This window comes from Oncorhynchus tshawytscha, linkage group LG25 (assembly GCF_018296145.1).
Source record: "Oncorhynchus tshawytscha isolate Ot180627B linkage group LG25, Otsh_v2.0, whole genome shotgun sequence".
In the NCBI taxonomy this organism is placed as follows: Eukaryota; Metazoa; Chordata; class Actinopteri; order Salmoniformes; family Salmonidae; genus Oncorhynchus; species Oncorhynchus tshawytscha.
The window spans coordinates 10,857,569-10,877,391 of NC_056453.1; the positions used below are offsets into that span (position 1 = coordinate 10,857,569).

Sequence of the window (19,823 nt, forward strand, 5' to 3'; positions counted from 1 at the left end):
AAATCATGGGCATTAATATGGAGTTGGTCCCCCATTTGCTGCCGAAACAGCCTCCACTCTTCTGGGAAGGCTTTCCACTAGATGTTGGAACATTGCTGCTGGACTTACTTCCATTCAGCCACGAGAGCATTAGTAAGGTCGGGTACTGATGTTGGGCGATTAGGCCTGGCTCGCAGCCGGAGTTCCAATTCATCCCAATGGTGTTCGATGGGGTTGAGGTCAGGGCTCTGTGCAGGCCAGTCATGTTCTTCCACACCGATCTTGACAAACCATTTCTGAATGGACCTTGCTTTGTGCACGACGGCATTGCCATGCTGAAACAGGAAAGGGCCTTCCCCAAACCATTTCCACAAAGTTGGAAGCACAGAATTGTCTAGAATGTCATTATATGCTTGTAGCATTAATATTTCCCTTCACTGGAACTAAGGGGCCTAGCCCAAACCATAAAAAACAGCTATGGACCATTATTCCTCATCCACCAAACTTTACAGTTGGCACTATGCATTGGGGCAGTTAGCATTCTCCTGGCATCCATCAAACTCAGATTCGTCCGTTGGAAGGCCAGATGGTGAAGTTTGATTCATCACTCCAGATAACGTATTTACTCTGTTCCAAAATCCAATCAGGTTGAGCTTCACACCACTCCAGCTGAAGCTTGACATTGCGCATGGTGATCTTAGGCTTTTGTGCTGCTGCTCAGCCATAGAAACCCATTTCATGATGCTCCCAAAGAAAAGTTATTTTGCTGACATTGCTTCCAGAGGCAGGTTGGAACTCGGTAGTGAGCGTTGCAACCGAGGACAGATGATTTCTACGCGGTGCACGCTTCAGCACTCAGCGGTTCCGTTCTGTGAGGTTGTGTGGCCTACCTCTTTGCGGCTGAGCCGTTGTTGCTTCTAGATGTTTCCACTTCACAATAACAGCACTTACAGTTGACTGGGGCAGCTGTAGCAGGGCAGAAATTTGCCATACTTGACTTGTTGGTGACACGTTGAAAGTCACTGAGCTCTTCAGTAAGGCCATTCTACTGCAAATGTTTGTCTATGGAGATTGCATGGTGGTGTGCTCGATTTTATACACCTGTCAGCAACGGGTGTGAAATAGCCGAATCCACTCATTTGAAGGGGTGTCCACATACTTTAGTCTATATAGTGTATGTATGTTTGTCAGCTCCCTTGCCTCTCTTCCTCGTTACATTATTATTCATGCCCTCAGCCTGTCTCTCATCAGTCAGATAGATAGATGGATGATAGACTGATGGTGTGTGAGAGAAAGAGCATGACAAGGAAGAAGCAGAGGTTAACACTGATGAGGCCTGGGCCAGAGAGGAGGGAGGAGGGTTAGGACACCGGCTCTACATCCACTGTCTGTCAACCATCTCTCCATTTCTCACTCTACTGTAACTCAACCAGACAGGCAGAAACCCTTTTCATGATGGGCAGAGTGCGTGGTGTTGCCATTGACTATAATCCAAAATGGATTATAGTCATTGTGACTATGAATAGACTACATAAACATTTTCACAGAGAGGAAAATACATTTAATCCACATGATTCATATCCTCAGTTTTGACCAGTTCATTAATTGAGCTGCTGTAGGCCCATTGATGAGTAAGACCAGTCTTTATAGAGTGGGATAATGATGATGTCATATGTCCTCCTCTTCAGATCTGGGACACTGCTGGGCAAGAAAGGTTCCGCAGCGTCACACACGCCTACTACCGTGATGCTCATGGTAAGCTGTGTGTGTGTGTGTGTGTGTTTAAAAAGAACCATACAATATCCTGGCTGCCATTCATCTCCTCCTCCGTTGGTAGACATTGCCTGATGGTTGTTCATCAAGCTGTGTGTGTGACTCATATTTACAGTGCCTTGCGAAAGTATTCGGCCCCCTTGAACTTTGCGACCTTTTGCCACATTTCAGGCTTCAAACATAAATAATTTTGCACACCCAATTTTTCAGTTTTTGATTTGTTAAAAAAGTTTGAAATATCCAATAAATGTCGTTCCACTTCATGATTGTGTCCCACTTGTTGTTGATTCTTCACAAAAAATACAGTTTTATATCTATGTTTGAAGCCTGAAATGTGGCAAAAGGTCGCAAAGTTCAAGGGGGCCGAATACTTTCGCAAGGCACTGTAAGTGTGTGTGTGTGTGTGTGTGTGTTTGCGTGTGTGTGTTTGTGTATGAGGATTTATATTGCTCTGGTTCTCCTCTGCATGTGTCCTGGGCACCGCAGGAGAGAAGCTAACCATTGGGTGGGCTGATTAGCCTGCCTCTCACACAGCGGGAGACAGAACACTAGTTGTCTGTGTGTCTGTGTGTGCATGCAGGCGTGCTATTTCGGGAGCAGGTCCGTCAGGCCCAGACAGATGTGATGCTGTAGGCCATCCTGATCAGGTGTGGGAGAATGCACACAAACAGGCAGATGCACAGTGATAGAGGAAATCACAGTTAATCACGCCACACCGGGCTTACACAGACAGACAGACACACATACATAAATAAACTACTAATCTATAAGCAGATTGCTGACAGTTTCTCCTCTGCCTGCTGTGAGGCCTGCTGATGTGGAGGTGGTGAGCTGGGCTCCCCTCTGTTACACCACTGTAATGAGACTCAGACATGCCTTGTTTTCAAGCTGGAGGGGAGAAGAGTTCAGTTTGGGAAATTGGTGCGCTCATTAGTCATGTCAAGGATCAATGAAGTAAACATGCGACTACTTGAGAAGAGGCTTGATTGTGTGAGGATAAATGAAGTAAACATTCTCCTATTTGAGAAGAGGCTTGATTGTTGTGTCTATACAGTTAAGCTGTGTTGTATTGGTAGTCAAGTGTATTGCAGATCTAGAGAAGAAGTAGAATGTATATTCAGTTAGTAGCAGTGTGCCACTACTCCGCAAAAATACGATGGAATTGCTTTCTTTGTACTGCATATATTTCTTCCGAGACATGCATTAAAATGGATAGAGTGAGATGTTGACAATTAAGCTCTTCTTCTTCTTATTCATAGTCAGATGAACTCATGGAGGCCATTTGCATGTCTCTGCATGCAGTTTGAAGGAAGTTGCTGACTGGCGTTAGTGCAATGACAGGAAGTCTATAGGAATGCTAGTTTGCTCGCAAAACTACCTTCGACTTCATTCAAACTGCACGCAAAGACATAAGCATGGAATCAGAAATGACCCTGTACTTGTTAGCCTACGGGGAGGGGGGTCTTCCAACCAAGTGGCTTGACCATTGAAATTAATAGATTATTTTAAATGTGTTGATTTGGAAATCACCCCTTTACCAATATGAAGGTTATTATAGGCATATTCTGTCTAGACCTGGTGGTCAGTCTATCACCAACTCCAAGATTATTTATAGACATCATAGACACACATTGGCATGTTTAATTTAACAGTACATTTTGTCTTGGCCCCTTAAGTTAGTAACAGCTCTTTAAAAAACAGGTAGACAGCCTGTAAATACCTTTCTGTTTGTGATTTGAAAATTCTGACAAGTGAGCAATGTTAAATACAAATATTGAAGAAAAGTCAGGGAAGGAGCAGGACATGACAATTTATTTTGGCAGTTTCATTTGCCCTGAGCACTAGGAGACCTGCTGTTAGTCTCTGTTTGTCAGTGCTTGCTGAGGAATACAACTTTTATCATTGCACTTCAGAGTGGCACTGGAGGAATAGAGTGGTCTGTGAGCAAGGTGTGAATTGCGGCTTGCAGATACCTGCTTGTGTCACTAATGTCAGCCAAACTGTGGCAGTGGGGCTTGATGTGGGGCTTGATGGAAGGCTTGGCACACACAGGGATAGAGAATAAAAAAGTAACAGGAAGAGAGGATTGTCATGGAACAAAGAAACATAGTTCAGCATTGTTGTTCATTTTATTCAGCCCACCATTAGAGTTGTTTTTCTTCTCAGACAAATGAGTGATGTTTTCAATAAAATACAAATTAAGAATAAAGAACAAAGGAGTGAGTGATTGATAGAGATAAAATGGAATGGGCTGATTTGGAGTATCACAGTTTAGAGTGCTCTCAGCACTGTCGGTGCAGTTTGGAGTGCCCTCAGCACTGTCGGTGCAGTTTGGAGTGCCCTCAGCACTGTCGCTTCAGTTTGGAGTGCTCTCAGCACTGTCGGTGCAGTTTGGAGTGCTCTCAGCACTGTCGCTGCAGATTGGAGTGCTCTCAGCACTGTCGGTGCAGATTGGAGTGCTCTCAGCACTGTCGGTGCAGTTTGGAGTGCTCTCAGCACTGTCGGATCAGTTTGGAGTGCTCTAAGCACTGTCGGTGCAGTTTGGAGTGCTCTCAGCTCTGTCGGTTCAGTTTGGAGTGCTCTCAGCACTGTTGGATCAGTTTGGAGTGCTCTCAGCACTGTCGGTGCAGTTTGGAGTGCTCTCCGCACTGTCGGTGCAGTTTGGAGTGCTCTCAGCACTGTCGGTTCAGTTTGGAGTGCTCTCAGCTCTGTTGGTGCAGTTTTCAGCAGTCTAAGCACTGTCAGTGCCCTCCTCTTCACCTCCTCTGGCTTGTTTTCTCATTCTCTCCATCATCTTTAGTTGCTCCACTCCTCTCCTCCCTAATGGCTGCCGATGCATCCTGCTCAACAGCAGCCCCGGGATAAATATCTCATATCTCAGGGGGACCAGGTGCAAGGGAGGAGGAGAGAGAGGCAGATTGAGGAGAGGGAAACAGGGGAAGCAGAGAGAAATGGCGTTGAGAGATGGAAGAAGGCGAGAGAAACAGAGGGAGGAGGAGTTGAGAGATGGAGGAGAGAGGAACAGCAGGAGGAGAGAGAAATTGAAGGGGGAATAGATAAAACAGGAAGGACAGGGAAATGCGTGGAGGGAAAGGAAGAACGAGATCGAGATGGAGGGAGGAGAGAAATTTAGGAAAATAAAAACCAAGCACGAAGGGAATTACTTAGTGGGTGACAGGTGGAACATTGAGAGTGTAATCCATCAAACTCATCTCTACAGGCTGCATATTCATTAAGAGTCTAAGTAACATAATAAAATAATCCCTGTAAAATCGACCAGTTTAAGCTAGAGAGATCAGCATCTGCGTTGGAAGGAGTCTGAGCTACAGCAATGTTTGTCAGACCATGCGATGTCCCAAAAATCGTCCTTCTCACGAAAATCTCTGTAGCGTCCTACAAACTAATATGACTACTCTATGGAAAGATGAGACTCTTATGAACACGATGCTCTATGACCCCCACAAGTGTCACGGGATTCATCTGAAGTCGGTACAGCTGAACTTCTGTCTGTAGCGTCCGAACCGTTTGGGATACACACGAATAGGACCCCACTTTGGAAAGGAGAGACTCTCACGAAAAGATGATGTTTTGCTCTACAACCCCCACAAGTGTCACAGACTCATCTGATTGTAACCCATACAAATTAATGGAAGTATGGAGGTAGTTTTGAGCCAACAAAAATAAGCGATTAAATATGTGTTCATAAAAACAAAAATATTTCCCGAGCTAGATATAGGACAGACACTTCAAAATGTTATTCCTTATGATTTTTTTAGGAGACTGTTTGTTGTTTTTGCCATTTATGAGTGTGTTATTCAATTTATTTCTATGGGCTATAGAAGTAAAGGCCAAATTCAATATTTGATCAAATAATTTGAAAATATATATTTTGATACCTAAAAGGGGTCCTAAAATTCAAAATCAAATAGCTAAATGATTCATGGTGTGACCATCTTAAAACAATTCCATATGTTAGCTTATTAGAAGCCCCTTCCCCCCAACTGGTTAGACTTTTAGAGGTTAACCAGGATGTTCAGGTCGCTGGGTGAAGGAGCAGGGCTTTACTCCATTGGAAATATGTGGAGGATGTTTTCTCACATTTCTCAACCCTGTAGCAGAGTATCCTCATCTACTACCCTTCCTCTCACTTTCTTCATGACCTTTGTTTATTTCCTCCCCCTTCTGTCTCTCATTTTCACTCAGTTTCTCTCTCTCTTTCTTACATTCTCTCTCACTTTCTCTCTCTCCAATTGAGAATTTTTGTCACTAGCCTACAAACAATACCCCATAATATCAATATGGAATTATGTTTGAAAAGCTGAAATGTCTTGAGTCAATAAGTACTCAACCCCTTTGTAAAGTCGAGCCTAAATAACTTCAGGAGTAAAAATGTGCATAGCAAGTCTCACAATGAGTTACTCTGTGTGCAATAATAGTGTTTAACAAAAATGTGGCAAAGCAATTAACTTTTTGTCCTGAATACAAAGTGTTATGTTTGGGGCAAATCCAATACAACACATTACTGAGTACCACTCTCCATATTTTTTAAGCATGGTGGTGACTGCAACATGTTATGGGTATGCTTGTAATTGTTAAGGACTTGGGAGTTTTTCAGAATAAAACAATTTACAGAATGGAGCTAAGCACAGGCAAAATTATAGAGGAAAACCTGGTTTGTCTGCTTTCCACCTGTCACGGGTGTCCTCCTCTTCATCTGAAGAGGAGAGGCGAGAAAGATCGGAGGACCAAAATGCGGCGTGGTATGTGTTCATGATGAATTTTAATAAAGAAAACACTGAAACACACTATACAAAAACAATAAACAAAATCACGACCGTGACGCTAATGAGAACTGTGCTGACACAAGCAATCAACATAGACAATCACCCACAAAACCCAACACAAAACAGGCTACCTAAATATGGTTCCCAATCAGAGACAATGACTAACACCTGCCTCTGATTGAGAACCATATCAGGCCCAAACACAGAAACAGACAAACTAGACATCCAACATAGAATGCCCACTCAGATCACACCCTGACCAAACAAAACATAGAAACATACAAAGCAAACTATGGTCAGGGTGTGACACCACCAGACACGGTGAGATAAAATCACCTTTCAGATGGACAATAACCTAAAACACAAGTACAAATATACACTGGAGTTGCTTACCGAGAAGACAGTGAATAATCCTGAGTGGCCGAAGTTACATTTTCGACTTGAATCTACTGGAAAATCTATGTCAAGACCTGAAAATAGTTGTCTAGCAATGATCAACAACCAATTTGACAGAGCTTGAAGAATTTAGAAAATAATAAATGGGAAAATGTTGAACAATCCAAGTGTGGAAAGCTCAGAGACTTATCCAGAAAGACTCACAGCTGTAATTGCTTCCAAAGGTACTTCTATAATGTATTGACTCGGGGGTTGAATACTAGATGGGTGAGAAAGATCATCTATTAAATCCATTTTTAATTCAGGCTGTAACACAACAAACATTTTGTGGAATAAGTCAGCGGTGTGAATACTTCCTGAAGGTACTGTACATATTGAAGTGATGGGATATCCCATGTATTTTAAGGTGCACATTTCTAATGCACATTATACTTTCTATGTAATTTCTTAGTCTGATTTGATTAACAATCCAAAAGAACTGGTAACTGGTAACAGTTATCACAATGTTTCCATTGTGAAATGATGATGATGATGAGGATTAACTGTTGATATACTGTACATGTGGGTGGTTGTGACTTAGCACTTTTCAGATACAGATCCAGACAGGCAGGCAGGCAGGCAGGCAGGCAGGCAGACAGACAGACAGACAGACAGACAGACAGGCAGACAGACAGGCAGGCAGGCAGACAGACAGACAGACAGACAGACAGACAGACAGACAGACAGACAGACAGACAGACAGACAGACAGACAGACAGACAGACAGACAGACAGACAGACAGACAAATACACAGACAGTCAGAAGGCAGCATTCTCTGCCTGTTTCACTGTCTGTTTTCTGGATCCTGGCATCCTTTCACACACCCTTTATCACTGTCACCTAGCCCTAGTCCCCCCTTAAGCATCAGAGAAATGGGCAAACAGCTGTCACTGTCAAGCGCATAGCATCCTTCTATTCTCAATGGCTAGCAGCTGACAGGTGTTTTACACTGGGTTGATGCATTGGGCTACAGGATGTTTGTCTGATGTTTTTTTCCTTGGACGTTTTAATGGTTATACAGTGTTGTATGTGGGTATTTTAGATTAGATGTGTGTGTTGTACAAAGGATAACTATTTGAACACCACCTGCCATTGTTGGCCATTTCCTTAATGCATCTTGAGTCACTCCCTTAGAAAAATGACCATTATTTAAATATATTGAGTTCCAAGTCTTTGATGTCGGTGACTGGGAACCCCTGGGAGCAACAATTTAACTCAATCACCACCTTCATCTCTCACTGTTACAGGAGAGATCATTTGTTCGGAGAGGGTGGAGGAAAGGAGGTCTCTCTCTCTCTCTCTCTCTCTCTCTCTCTCTCTCTCTCTCGCCGTATGTTCATGTTGTGCTTGGTTTCCCTTGCCTGATGCTGTTTTCCTCTCCGCTACAGCTCTGACTCTGGTCCCTGTCTCCAGTCAGTCTTGCTACTCTGTCCTGGATTCCCCACTCTACGCTCCCTTGGATTCCCTTCCGGACCTGCTTACACTGTCCCCACACCTCTCACTCCAGCCTCCCTACCTGGTTTCCAGCAACCCGCCCGAGCTTCACCTGGCTCAATCTTCCCCCGTGTTTCAAAAAATACCTTGGTTACCACATCTCAGTCTCCTCGTCCTCGTCTGCTCTTGGGTTCACCTGTTCCATGTGACAGTACGATCTGGCCAAAGACATGAACCCAGCAGACTCAGATCCTCTCCGCCAAACTCTTGCCTGCCAAGGCACCCTGCTTGAGCAACATGACCAAGCCCTGAAAACCCTTCTGGAGCACATCAAGGAGTTTTCACGGAGCCTGTCTGACCTGCAGGGCTGAACCTTAGCCCGGAGCTCACAACCAGCCCCTAGTTTGCCTCCTCTGCTCCGTGAGCAGTTCGTTTCCGGTCCCCGAGCTTGGAGAGCTTGCAGAGCCTTTTTGTTTCAATGTTCGTTGGTATACGAGCAGCAGCCCTATGCTGATACTAGCAACCGGGCCAAGATTTCAGCTCCTATAGTGTCGCTGAGATGGAGATCGAGTTTCACACCTTCACCGTTGAGATCGGCTGGAATGAGGAGGTCCTTCAGGGAGAATTCCAGAGCACTCTCACTGAGACCATCAAGGATGAGTTGGTGTCCAGGGATGGGCCTGATGGACTCGAGGAGCTCATTTCTCTCGCCATCCTCATTGACAACCGTCGGAGAGAGAGGGAAGAACCCACACGGCTCGACCGGCCCGTCTCTCTCCTGAGGAGAGGCAGCGGCGAGTCAGCATTAGGAGCTGCCTATACTGTGGCCAGGTTGGTCACTTGTCTCCACTTGTTCACTGCGGCCAGTTAAAGGGGGTGGCTTGCTGTTGTGGGGGATATACTGTTTATTCAAAACCCGTTCCATCCAAGCACTCTTGTATGGCAAAGCCAGGATTGTTCTCTACCTGCCCTCATCGACTTGGGTGCCGGCGAGAGTTTCCTGGACCGAGGTGTTGTTACCCAGTTGGGTCTTGACACTGTTCCACCCGATTCACCCCTCGATGCCAATGCTCTCAATGGACAGCTTCTCGCCCGTGTCAGTGAGAGAACTGTGCCGGTCATCCTGCGTCTCTCTGGGAATCACCAGGAAAGGATCAGTCTCCACATAAGCGACTGCCCTCGCTCTCCCCTGGTTCTTGGCCATCCTTGGTTAAAGCTGCACAACCCACAGATCGACTGGACCGCTGGAAGGGTCACCACTTAGAGTACATTTTGTCACTCTAATTGTCTATATTCTGCCCTTCCCCCTGCCTTGTCTGTGCCCCAGTCCATTCCAGAACCCCCGGGCCTGTCATCAGTTCCTCCAGTGTGTCACAATCTAATTCCTGTGTTCAGCAAGCACCACACCCTGTCTCTGCCGCCTTATCGGCCGTACGACTGCGCTATTGACCTCCAACCTGGAGCTCTTCTCCCCTGTAGCCAGTTGTATAACCTCTCTGGCCCCAAGCAAGATGCTATGGAGGGGTACATCCAGGATTCCAAGGCTGCAGGAAATGTCAGGCCTTCTTTCTCTCTGGTAGGGGCTGTGGGTTTTTTGTCACTGAGGCCGTGCATAGATTTCCGTGGACTGAATAGTATCACTGTTAGGACCAAGTATCCCTTTCCACTCATCAGTCATGCTTTTGCCCCCCTCCATGGTGCCACGTTGTTCACTAAACCTCCGGAATGCCTTTCACCTTGTCCGCATCAGAGGGGGACAAGTGGAAAACGGCGTTCAATACACAACTTGGACTCTGAGTATTTGGTCATGCAGTTTGGTCTCACTAACGCCCCTGTTGTTTTCCAGAGCCTGGTTAACGACATTCTTAGGGATGTTATAGGACGCTTCGTTTTTGTCGACGTGGATGACATTAATTTTTTCTAAGGACCCTGAGGATCATGAGCAACACGTTTGCCAATGGCTGTTGGAGAATAAGCTTTTTGTTATGGCAGAGAAATGTGAGTTTCATGTTTCCTCTGTGTCCTTAATGGGGTACATAATTGCACAAGGACAGTTACGGATGGACCCTTCCAAGGTCAGGGCAGTCAGTGGCCTGTGCCCTCGAATCTGAGGCAGCTACTGCATTTCCTGGGGTTTGCCAGGTTTTACACACGTTTCATCCGTGACTACAGCTGTTTGGCAGCCTCTCTCACCACCACCTCCACTCCGTTCCACTGGTCCCGAGGCAGAGGCAGCGTTCCGGGAACTCAAGCACCACTTCACTTCCGCTCTGATCCTCACGCAGCCAGACCCAGTTTGTCGTTGAGCTGGACGCCTCTGACACCGGGGTAGGTGCTGTTCTGTCTCAACGTTCCTCCTCTGATCAGAAGCACCACCCATGTGCTTTCTTGTTCCACAAGCTCTCACCTGCAGAAATGAATTTTGACATAGGTAGGCGGGAACTTCTGGCTGTGAAGCTGACTCTTGAGGAGTGGCGTCACTGGTTGGAGGGCTCGGTTCTCTCCTTCATTATGTGGACGGACCACAGAAACCTGTCCTACATCCAGACCGCCAAACGTCTGAACTCCCGGTAGGCCAGGTGGGCATTGTTATTTGGAAGATTCAACTTCACACTCACTTATCGCCCCGGATCTAAGAATACCAAGCCTGACGCCCACTCCCGTCAGTTCGTGGCAGACAACACAGGTTCCGAGCCAGAAATCATTATGCCATCCACCTGCATCGTTACCACTGTCTCCTGGGAGATCAAGTCCCGTATTCGCCAGGCTCAGTAGAACCAGCCTGACCCAGGTAATGGTCCTAGAAAGGCTCTGTTTGTTCCAGTTTCAGTACGCTCTGAAGTTCTTCAGTAGGCCCATTCTACTCACCTCACCTGTCACCGTGAACCAGACAGAACCAGACAGAACCAGACAGCCGCCTTCCTGCGTCAGCGCTTTTGGTGGCCCACCATGGAGAGAGACATCCTAGAGTTCGTCTCAGCCTAGTCTGTGCCCGGAAAAAAACCTCCACCAAACCCACTTCCGGTTTGCTTCGCCCTCTTCTCATACCCAGTAGCCCCTGGTCACACATAGCTCTGGACTTTGTCATTGGCCTTCCCCCATCTAACGGTAACTCAGTCATCCTCACCATTATCGACAGATTGTCCAAAGCGGCTCACTTCATTCCCCTCTCCAAGCTTCCATCCTCCAGGGAGACTGCGGACCTGCTGGTATCCCATGTGTTTCGGCTGCATGGCATTCTCACTGACATCGTTTCAGACAGGGGACTCCAATTTACATCCCAGGTATGGAGATCCTTCTGTTCACCACTTGGTATTAAAGTTAGTCTTTCATCTGGATATCACCCCCAGACCAACGGCCAGACCGAACGGGCCAACCCGGAGCTGGAGACTGCCCTACGCTGTGTGACTTCGGCTAACCCAGCTACCCTGGGTGGAATATGCCCACAACACCCTCATCAACGCCTGGTCAGATATGTCAGCCTTTGAGTGTGCTCTGGGCTACCAACCCCAATTGTTCCCTTCCCAGGAGGTCGAGGTTTAGTGCCCTCAGTCCATGATCACATGCACCGTTGTCATTGCACCTGGAGGAGGGCCCGGGCTGTCCTTCACCGTGCCTTCACCAGGAAACACTCCAGGCCAAAGGGTATGGCTCTCGTTGAAGGACTTGCCCTTGAAAGTGGCTTCCAGGAAACTTGCCCCCTGATTCATTGGTCCCTTTGAGATTGGTCGTGTCCTTAACCTCTCTGTTGTGCACCTGAAACTCTCTTATTAAGATCCACCCAACCTTCCATGTGTCCATGATTTTAAACCTGTCTGCTCCAGTCCCCTGTCTCCTCCAGCAGCAATTCCTCCACCCCCTCGGCTCGTCAATGACCATCCTGCCTATACCGCCCAGTGGCTTTTGGATGTGGGGGGGGCTACTGTCACATCTACTCCTGCCATGCTCTCTAGTATTCATCCGGTGTTGCCTTGACCTTCCACCACTCCCCCAGTGCTCGCTCCCTCTCCCTGTGTGTGTGGGCGGAGACAGGTGTGCTGGAGTCAGAGCAGATCCCCACCAGCTGCAACCTGTTCCATAATCAAGAGCTCTACAAATACTCAGTCCTGCCACTTCCACACTGCCAGATCATAATCTCTGTTCAGTCAGTCTTCTAGCCATTTGTTCATGTTGTGGCTGTTTTCCCTTGCCTGACGCTGTTTTCCTCTCCGCTACAGTTCTGCCCGCTCTGACTCTGGTCCCTGTCTCCAGTCCGACTTCTCATCAGTCCTGCTTACCCTGTCTCCACACCTCTCGCTCTAGCCTCCGCACCTGGTTTCCAGCAACCCGCTCGGGCTTCACCTGGCCTGCACTGGCCTGTTTCAATAAATACCTTGGTTACCTCGTCTGAGTCTGCTCTTGGGCTCTTGGATTCCGCTTCGCGCGACACAAAGACAAATAGTTTTGCATTGTTTATTTTATTCAGCCCTCCATTAGAGGTGTCCTCTCAGACAAATTAGGGATGTTTTGAATAAAATACAAATGAAGAATAAACACAAATGAAGTGAGTGATAGTTTACCTCAGTCGCCACTGGGACCTCCATCTCTACAGTACCTATCACTGTTACAGAAGAGGTCAGAGAGGGTGAAGCAGAGGAGAGGAAAGGAGGTGTGTTTTTTCTCCTCTCACTCGTCTGTTAGAGGCCGATAAAGACGGCTGCATTCAGACCTGTTCTGTTCAAAGCTGTATACACCAGTAGACAGAACATCTCTCTCTCTTTCTCTCCTCTCTCTCCTGTGTAAATAATCCTTGCAGTGTTATCAGTGAGAGAGAGAGCGAGCAGGCTACAGCTCCATTCTACCCAGCCATGCGGTAATTACAGCATATTATACACCCTTCAGAGACCCCCCCCAAAAAAAGTGTGAAATGACAAAGGGAAGTGCGGAGTGTGAGGTTAGAGAAGGGGTTTGGATCAAAAAGCTCAGTCCCTGTGGAGTGATTTCCCGTACACCCTTATGTGAGGTATACTTTCTGGCACCAAATGTTATGTACAGGCTGTCATGTCACTGTTACATGAGCTAAGAGGACAACATTATTTTTCTAAATTTGTACGTACTGTATTGACTTCAAAAAGGTGGAAATGTCATGATTGTTATGTATAGATGAATATTGTTATATCACTGTGGTACCTGCCATCTGGGCTGTGAATATAGCAAGCTCACTCACTGTGGTCTAAGCATGATCATTCTCTCGGCTGATTATGTGATTATATTCATAATTTCCAACCTCAGATGGAAGTTCTACACTATTCTATTTCCTGTTTTCATTTCATGACATCACACCAGATATTAGAGGTCAATTTAAAAAGTCCACAAATACATATTTCCATTTGAGTTTTTTTTTCTCTTTACTTTCTATCGAGTCTTATCATAGTGATCCTAGTGGAAGCCATCCATAGATAGCCTGTTGATATGCTCTATGTCTGTGTCCTCTCCACAGCTCTCCTCTTGCTCTACGACGTCACTAACAAGGCCTCCTTTGACAACATCAAGGTAAGACTCAGTCCTGTGTCAGTCCTGTCTGCGGGGCTCATCAACTTTTAACACTATATAAAGGCTTTTCTTTTCTTCATCTTTCCATCTCCTTCCCCCCACCTCCATATATCTGGCATAGTCTAACCAGTGTCATCCCGCCATTCTCTTCACTTCCTTCATTGCTCTTTCATTGACGTCTATGTCCACTTTCTCCCTCCGTTTCTCCATTACTGTCTAACCTACTCCATCCCTTCCCCCTCCCTCCATTTCTGCCTCATCTAACCACCACACGGTGTCTTTCTCCCTCTATTTCTTTCCATTTGTTTGATTTGAGGTGACTTGATAAACTGTTACAGTAAGTTGTGTAGTATTACATTATAATAGCTCTGTCTTGTTTTGTAATATACCATTTTGAAATAGAGCTCATGGTGAGGTCAGAGATGGTTCTGATGATTATAATGGTGATGGTGATGATGATGGTGGGAGTGTGTAGGTATAAATCCCAGGTAGTTATTTTCCAAAATGGTGAAACTGTTCCCACTGCTGTAACTGCAGCTGGTTCTCCTATCCTTAATACATGGTAGAACAGGAGGTAGAGGTCCCTAGGAAAGCAGAGACAGCGTGGATCCTCTCACTTACTTTCCCTTATTTTGATCAACAGCACAGTTGCTCTTACTCACGTAAGGGACAGTTAGAAAATTACTGTGGGGGGGGTTCAAAATAGAGGAGGGTGGTGTAACTTCGTTTTTTGCTTTGGGGAGGGTTGTGTGGAGTTTTATTGGGCACAGGGGAGCGTAGTGCATTGTTCCCTGGTTTACATTAGCTATTTTGCATGTTTTCCTATATATACTGGACAAAAATATAAATGCAAAGTGTAAAGTGTAACATTTTCTATGTGCCTCCCATATCAAGGGGTTTTGATACTTTCTCCGGGCTCATATTCGTCACACTTGCACCTTTGATATTCCCTCTCCAAAGACCATGAAACAACATGTTTCGTTGCCCATGATGAGGCTTTTTATCAGCTATTGACCTCACAATAAGCCAGATTCGATTTCCATGATGGCTTTGTGGTGCTGAAATGGGATGTGTCAGCCGCGGCACAATCAATCGGGAGGTGGACAGCGCATGGTGTTGAAATTAGGCTAATTCGAGTAATTCATTTCAACAGTCTTCATTTTAATTTAAAATGAAATAAGAGCAAGAAGGCTTTGTGTTGTATCATATCTCTTCCTATAACCTCCTTCCAAAGACGGCGCCGACAGACATGGCAACTCTGCTTCTAGCTCCTAAGCAACTTTGCAGTATTTCTTTGTGTCTGTGTTATATCTAACATTATTAGCCCACAATGTAAAACAATTTGGAATACTAGTCACTTTAATGTTTACATGCTGTTTTACTCATCTCATATGGCCAGTACCAGTCAAACACCTACTCATTCAAGGGCTTTTCTTTACTATTTTCTACATTGTAGAATGATAGTGAAGACATCAATACTAAGAAATAACATATATGGAATCATGTAGTAACCAAAAAAGTGTTAAACAAATAAAAATATATTATGTATTTTAGATTCTTCAAAGTAGCCACCCTTTGCTCTGATGACAGCTTTGCACACTCTTGGCATTCTCTCAACCAGCTTCACCTGGAATGCTTTTCCAACAATCTTGAAGGAGTACCCACATATGCTGAGCACTTGTTGGCTGCTTTTCCTTCACTCTGCGGTGCAACTCATTCCAAACCATCTCAATTGGCTTGAGTTCGGCTGATTGTGGAGGCCAAGTCATCTGATTCCGCATTCCATCACTCTCCTTCTTGGTCAAATAGCCCTTACACAGCCTGGAGGTGTGTTGGGTTATTGTGCTGTTGAAAAACAAATTGATAGTCCGCAAACCAGATGGGATGGCGTATCGCTGCAGAATGCTGTGGTAGCCATGTTGGTTAAGTGTGCTGACAGTGTCACCAGTGTCACCAGCAAAGTGCCACCACACCGTAACACCTCTTCCTCCTTGCTTCACGGTGGGAACCACACTTGCAGAGATCATCCATTCACCTACTCTGCATCTCACAAAGACATGGCAGTTGGAACCAAAAATCTCAAATTTGGAATCATCAGACCAAAAGACAGAAACCACCGGTCTAATGTCCATTGCTCGTGTTTCTTGGCCCAAGCAAGTCTCTTCTTATTATTGGTGTCCTTTAGTAGTGGTTTCTTTGCAGCAATTCGACCATGAAAACCTGATTCACGCAGTCTCCTCTGAACAGTTGATGTTGAGATGTCTCTGTTATTTGAACTACTTTGTAGGGTGGCTACTTTGAGTAATCTAAAATATATTTTGATTTGTTTAACACTGTTTTGTTTACTACTGGATTCCATATGTGTTATTTCATAGTTTCGATGCCTTCACTATTAGTAAAAAATAAAGAAAAACCCTTGAATGAGTAGGTGTGTCCAAACTTTTGACTGGTACTGGATATATATTTTTCATCTTTTCACTGTAAACTCCCTCCTCTTTCTCATTCATATACCATATCTCAGTACCATATTTATGTTTATTACCTATGTGTTCGTGCAGATCACAGTATGATAAATCAACTATTCCCATTTGAGATTGATGGACCCCTGCCTGCATAATGCACGCATGACAGCCCGTCTACATCCACAACATAGAGTTTCACCCTCATACTGGAGCATAGTACATGACAGCATTATCATTTTAAACAGGTGCTGTTTAGCTCTTCAGAGACAGGTGCATTGAGGGAAACAAGGGGTGGGAGCAGGGGCGGACTAATTGATTTTAGGGCCCCAAGCAGATGCCAGTCTTGTGTATGTATGTACTTGTGTATGGCCAAGTGTGTGGGAGTAAGAGAGGAACGAGTAGACATCCCATTGTGTCACATGCAAGGTGAAAACATTTCTGAGAGCACCACCGAATGCACTTAGTGAGGAACAAACCATGTAGTTTATCACACTATAATTCTATTGCTAAAATTACCTTACATCTGTAGGGGAACTATGACCAGGATGATCACCGACCTGTTTTGAAGTCAACCTGGACTATTCAAATTAGTTTTCGCTTTGGACTTTAAACATTTTGTTCATCATGGTTGTGTATTATGAATACAATTGAACTAAAACTATAAATTATTGGGGCTATATTTGAACAAACCTAATGCAATGGTAAATATAGGTTTGGGGTTGTGTCAGAAATATTTGTGCTATTTTCAAAACTGGAAATATGGGCGCAGTGTCACGCCATGGCCATAGAGAGGCTTTTTATTCTCTATTTTGGTTAGGCCAGGGTGTGACTAGGGTGGGCATTCTATGTCCTTTTTTCTATGTTTTGTATTTCTATGTCTTGGCCTGGTATGGTTCTCAATCAGGGACAGCTGTCTATCGTTGTCTCTGATTGAGAACCATACTTAGGTACCCTTTTCCTCCACCTGTTTTGTGGGAAGTTAACTTTGACTTTGTTCAGGGCACATAGCCCAAAGCTTCACGGTTTGGTTTTGTTCTTTGTTTTGTCAGCATCATTTTTAATAAAGAGAAAATGTACGCTTACCATGCTGCACCTTGGTTCAGTCCTTCAGCCAGCCATGACACACAGTAGCTGGCGGTGGAGCGAAAGGTCTGGGTTGTAGGTGTGTTGAGGCTTGACCACTCACTGGCCAATTAGAACATGCTCCATGGCTAAATATGTGGTTGCTTTAAGTCGCGCATTTATAGTCTTTTATGTATTGTGTTGTCATCACCTCCAATTCGAATGTTAGTCCGGACTGGGACCCTCGTTGCAGGCCCCGGACTGGGGACTGTCGCTGGAGGCTCCGGACTGGAGACCGACGCTGGAGACTCCAGACTGTGGACCATCGCTGGAGACTTCGGACTGTGGACCGTCGCTGGAGACTCCGGACTTTAGGCCGTCGTTGGAGGCTCCAGACTGGAGACCGTCGCTGGAGGCTCCAGACTGGAGACCGTCGCTGGAGGCTTCGTGCCATGACTCCTCACTGGAGGCTTTGTGCCATGGATCATCACTGGAGGCTTCGTGCCATGGATCATCACTGGAGTGGAGAGACACACAGGAGGCCTGGCGCTGGCTCTGAGCAGGCACAGGACTCACCAGGCCTGGGAGACATACAGGAGGCTTAGTTCTGGGCGCAGGCACAGGACTCACCAGGCTGGAGAGACATACAGGAGGCTTTGTCCTTGGCAGAGGCACCGGATACACTGGGCCGTGGAGGCGCACTAGAGGTCCAGACACTCTTAGAATCTATGCCAAGGTGCTTTGAAGCTATTCAAGTCCAAATTAAATTGTATTTGTCACATGCGCCGAATACAATGGGCATAGACTTAATTAACCATGAAATGCTTGCTTAATAAAAAGAAAAATAGGAATAAAATACAGAAGAGGGGATTCATACAGTGCATTCGGAAATTATTCAGACCCCTTGACTTTTTCTACATTTTGTTACGTTACAGCCTTATTCTAAAATTTTTATTGTTTTTTTCCCTCATCAATTTACACACAATACCCCATAATGACAAAGCAAAAACAGTAAAAAAAAAAAAGTTTGCGAATGTATTTAAAATGTAAACTGAAATATCACATTTACATAAGTATTCAGACCCTTTACACAGTATTTTGTACTTTGCTGAAGCACCTTTGGCAGCGATTACAGCCTAGAGTCTTCTTGGGTATGACGCTACAAGCTTGGCACATCTGTATTTGGGGAGTTTCTCCCATTACTCTCTGCAGATCCTCTCAAGCTCTGTTGGACCTTATATAGACAGTTGTGTGCCTTTCCAAATCATGTCCAATCAATTGAATTTACCACAGGTGGACTCAATCACGTTGTAGAAACATCTCAAGGATGATCAATGAAAACAGGATGTACCTGAGCTCAAATTCGAGTCTCATAGCAAAGGGCCTGATTTACTTATGTAAATAAGGTATTTCCGTTTATAATTTTTAATACATTTGCCAAAATGTATAAAAACCTGTTATCGCTTGGTCATTATGGGGTACTTAGTGTAGTTTGCAGATCATTTTTTTTGTATACATTTTTGAAAAGGGCTGTAACATGTGGAAAAAGTCAAGGGATATTAATACTTCCCGAAGGGACTGTATACAATATAGTCTGGTGAGTGTGCATAGAGTCAGTGCAAGATAGAGTCAGTGCATTAATGAACTAATTAACAGTCTTATGGCTTGGGAGTACAAGCTGTCTTGAACCCTGTTGGTCCGAGAGTTGATGCTCTGGCACAGTTTTCCGGACTGTAGCAGAGTGAACAGTCTATGGCTTGGATGGCTGGAGTCTTTGACAATTTTTCAGGCCTTCCTCTGACGCCGCCTGATATAGAGGTCATGGATGGCAGGGAGTTTGGCCCCAGTGATATACTGGACTGTCCGTACCACCCTCTGTAGCGCTTTGTGGTGCATTTTCTGTACCAAGTGGTGATGCAGCCAGTCGAGATGCTCTCGATGGTGCAGCTGTGGAAATGTTTGAGGATCAGTGGGCCCATGCCAAATTCTTTCAGCCTCCTGAGGGGGAAGAGGCGCTGTTGTGCCATCTTCACATCTGTGCGGGTGGGTGTGGACCAAGTTAAGTTCTTAGTGATGTGGATGCCAAGGAACGACCCTCTCCACTACAGCCCCTTCGATGTGGATGGGAGCATGCTCTCCCTTTGTCCTGTAGTCCACGATCAGCACTTTGGTCTTACTGACGCTGAGGAAGAGGTTATTGTCATGGCATCATGCTGCAAAGTCTCTGACCTCCTCCCTGTAGGCCGTTGGTGATCAGGCCTACCACCGTTGTGTCGTCAGCAAACTTGATTATGGGTGTGTTGGTGTCGTGTGCGGAAACGCAGTCGTGAGTAAACAGGGAGTACAGGAGGGGGACTAAGC

The 19,823-nt window shown here is 45.5% G+C and overlaps 1 protein-coding gene across 1 annotated transcript in view; it reads left to right on the forward strand.

The window, feature by feature from the left end:
• Positions 1 to 19,823, forward strand: part of LOC112224756 (ras-related protein Rab-26) — an 82,584-nt gene that overhangs the window by 44,848 nt on the left and 17,913 nt on the right. The window contains exons 4-5 of the mRNA XM_042305850.1: positions 1,668 to 1,734; positions 13,886 to 13,938. Of these exons, the coding sequence (XP_042161784.1) occupies positions 1,668 to 1,734; positions 13,886 to 13,938 (120 nt within the window). The remainder of the gene's footprint in view (positions 1 to 1,667; positions 1,735 to 13,885; positions 13,939 to 19,823) is intronic.